Here is a 3,704-nt window from a genome sequence, read left to right on the forward strand (position 1 = left end):
ACCTTTTGTGTCACCTTTCTAGTACCTCGTGTTTCCTCAGTTCTGCTGTGTAGAAGAGGACAACGCCTGCCTTCTGTTTTAGTCACAGTCTGGAAAGGGGGGGACACTGGAGCTCACAAACGCTATTTCAGGGTCTCAGGTGCACTTTGGCAGAGAACAGAACATGTGGTAAAATTAATGTTTGATAATGAAACTTGCAGACTGGCAATAAAACTGGATGAAACCAGAGTTTTACCCTCTAAAAGTTAAATGCAGAAGCGTAACTGAACTTGGCTATGTAAATCGGAGGAAAGTAATTGAAAGTAATCCTTCGTTCTGGGAATTCTTGTAACTTACGCTGGAAATACTTTGCCATTTCAGTGGCTTTTTATTGACTACCTGTTCTGTTTAATAAATAAACCTGTCTGATTTCTGCCAAGTGTTATGAATTTAATTTGCTTCACCATTTCTTGGTAATTCCTGAAGCATTTGCAATTAAACTGTCTGCTGCTTGCACACATATACACTTAATTTATTTATAATATCAATGGCAACATTTTTATCTTTTTTTTTCTAGGTTGGGTCATATATTTATTAGTCTGGGACATTAAATGTAGCAGAGCAGGGTGGCAAAGAGGAAGGGTGACAGCGCTGAAACAGAAGACCAGCACGTGTGTGATGAGGGATTTACAGTGTCTGTCAAGTGGAGAAGATTGGTGGGAGCTTAGACTGCAGCTGGGCAAAAGAAGGAGCAGCTCTTTTGTGTGGAGGTGTTGAGCATGGGAAGGTCTCTGTCGTAGGGAAACAGCGTAGATGTGTGGAACCTGAGAGAACAAGGGCAGTTCACGGGCTTCAGACTTGAACAGGAAGATGATGCCCGTAGTGGTTTAGAGGGGAGAGCCAACGGCACGGGAGCAAACAGAGCGTGTCTCTGGAGCGCTCCGGTGTCTGTCTGCGTTTGGCACGATCAGATTAGACACTGACTTAGACAAAAGTACAGAGTTTGGGCACGGAGATGTGGATTTGGAGGGTTTATGACATGACTTGGGATTACGAGTTAATACAGTGGCCAGACTGGAGCTGAATAACCATGGGAACACCTTATCCCTCCCGCAGTGTGAGCAGAGGCTCTGACTGCAGAGCCGTGAGATGGCAGGAAATAGGAGCTAAGGAAATAGAGACTCGGAACACCAGCCGTGGTTTCACAGGCATAGTCAGTGGTGTTCTGTGATAATTGTTTTGATAATGTGCAGAACTTTTTACAAGGGCATGTAGTGATATGATGAAGAGGAACAGTTTTAAACTGAAAGAGGGGAGATTGAGATGAGATATTAGGAAGAAATTCTTCCCTGTGAGGGTGGTGAGACCCTGGCCCAAGTTGCCCAGAGAAGCTGTGGCTGCCCCCTCCCTGGCAGTGTTCAAGGCCAGGTTGGATGGGGCTTGGAGCAACCTGGTCTGGTGGAAGGTGTCCCTGACTGTGGCAGGGGGTTGGAACTGGATGGTCTTTAAGGTCCCTCCCAACCCAAACCATTCTATGACTCTATGAAAATATTGTGGTGAGGTTAATAGCTTGTATTATCTGTTTTCTTTTTAGGGGCATTAACGAAGAAGAAGTTGTTCTTAAAACAAACAAGCAAGTTTACTCCCTGCTCTTACGTGCAACTGCTAATAAAAGTGTGACTCTGCTAGAACGAATAGAGGTAATCTTGAATTTACTGGAGCAGCTGACACAGAGTAACGAAGCTGGTAACGGAGGAGTTCAGTGACCCAAACGCTGCAAACCAGCAGAAACAGTGCCTTGCCACGCGTGGGCTCCCTGGGAGGGTTTCCCACGTGGCATTTGTATTTACTGAAGGTGATAATATCGCCTACATCTGGGAAAGCCCAGGAGTTCCTTTTTACCCTGCGAGAACTCTAACGGTTCAGTTACCAGCCTCCCTTGGTTTGAAATGCCAAACTGGGCTTTTGGGTATAAACAAGTTTTTATGTTGGAGAAATTCACAATTTTTCTCTTGCAGGTAATGGGCTTTGCAGTGATAGAAATGTTTTGCATAAACATGTAACCTGACACTTGCTCTGGTTTGATATTTAATGAAATGTACTTTGTAAGCAAAGCTTCGTTGGAACACTGTAACCAGGAACGTGAACCAAAGTTGTACAAGGAAATTGGGCACACTGAGACACTACTTTAATTAGTTACTACCCTGCACAAACCCGTGTGCCTTTCTAGCTTTGATGCAGGACTCTTGCAAACACGAGCCAGCGCTGGGACTTCATTTACCCCCCACAGTGAATGCTTCTGGCTGTGTTTGAAGTGGTCAAGAATAGTGTTATCTTTTTGAGACTTGAAACTGTGAATAAATGAGAGCATATTTTTTAAATAAAAATTTATTTATTAAATATAAATTCATGAATTTGTCTGCCTTGTTTTTATTGGTTATGACTGTGATGACCCTCATCAGAGAAGCAAACTGCTCAACAGAATTAAAACTGTTTGAAAGGCAGCGGGGGCTGGGAAAAATCTGTAAAATCTGGCTTAACAAACGGGTGTAGTCTTATCTCAGCTCAGGTTTTTGGAAATAGGTATTATTTAATGATAAACTTCTCAAAGATATAACATCTGATGTCTTAATGTTTTTCTACAAATAAATGTGGCTCATTATTGTATAACAACAGTATGAAACACTTTAAAGGTGGTAACAGCTTTTACATGTGTGTATGCATGCATATGTGTTTGGTTTTTTTAATCTCTCTACTTATACACAAATAGTGAATTAACTGTTTAAGCTGCTTGTTTGGAGGAGGGGATTCTGACTCTGAGTGGGAGAGATACAGAATGATGCTTTATTGTATGGGGCGTGTGTTCACCTAGAAAACCCCAGTTTGTAGAAATTTCTACCCTGACCATTTAAACGTGGTTTTACAAGTGCAAAGAGAAGTGTCAGCCTGCAGCGTGATCTCTGCTGCTCCGGGGACTCAAACAGGTGCCTCAGTGGGGTTTTTTAGAAGAGCTTTTGCCTGCCTGAGTGTGTTTTGCTGGCATTGCACCGCACAGGTCCATGCTGAAGGACAGTGTTTTCTCCAGAGGAAATGTGAGGTAGCAGGCAGAGTTTAGGAAGGAAGGGAGGAATGGAAGAGGTGGAGGCATTGCAGGGGCAGGAGGGGGGAGGGTTTTTTTTGCCATTTAAAAAAAAATACTAAACCGAGCACTGTAAAAAGTAGTCAGAAGGAAACACCCTTTACACCTTCCCACTGTTGAATGTTATCTTCCAGCAATTAGTGTACTTCTGAGAGTCTATTTCATATCAAGAAATTGAGCTGCTTTATAAAGCAAAATGGTTGTCTTCTTGTGCCCAGTCTGGCTGATGAATCCACATACACCATCTGCAATCACTTCAGTTTGTATTAACAGATGGGGTTCATACTAACTCTTACTCGCGGTACAGAGCATCTCGCCTCACTGCAAATTCAGGCCATATACTCCGAATTAAGCTAATAAAAACTTCACAGCAAATGAGGATTTCTCTGTTATTCTATGAACCTCAGCACTATACTAACAACATAAATGACTTTCATGAGGATTATAATTAAATCATAATATACTCAAATCTTCTATGATTTCTTAGCATTAGTGAAGGTAGCATTACTGCTCAAGAGGATTACTTTTTTCCTTTCATAGATAAACAAAGCATAAACCACACCCAAACCAGACAACTCTAACACCA

The 3,704-nt window shown here is 42.3% G+C and overlaps 1 protein-coding gene across 1 annotated transcript in view; it reads left to right on the forward strand.

Annotated features, from left to right (window-relative positions):
- Nucleotides 1-2,393, forward strand: part of EDRF1 (erythroid differentiation regulatory factor 1) — a 28,284-nt gene extending 25,891 nt beyond the window's left edge. Inside the window, exons 25-26 of the mRNA XM_068400113.1 lie at nucleotides 602-605; nucleotides 1,574-2,393. Coding sequence (XP_068256214.1) covers nucleotides 602-605; nucleotides 1,574-1,745 — 176 coding nt within the window. The 3' untranslated portion in view covers nucleotides 1,746-2,393. The remainder of the gene's footprint in view (nucleotides 1-601; nucleotides 606-1,573) is intronic.
- The last annotated feature ends 1,311 nt before the right edge of the window (nucleotides 2,394-3,704 follow it).

The sequence above is a fragment of the Nyctibius grandis genome, chromosome 4 (genome assembly GCF_013368605.1).
Source record: "Nyctibius grandis isolate bNycGra1 chromosome 4, bNycGra1.pri, whole genome shotgun sequence".
Taxonomy (NCBI): Eukaryota; Metazoa; Chordata; class Aves; order Nyctibiiformes; family Nyctibiidae; genus Nyctibius; species Nyctibius grandis.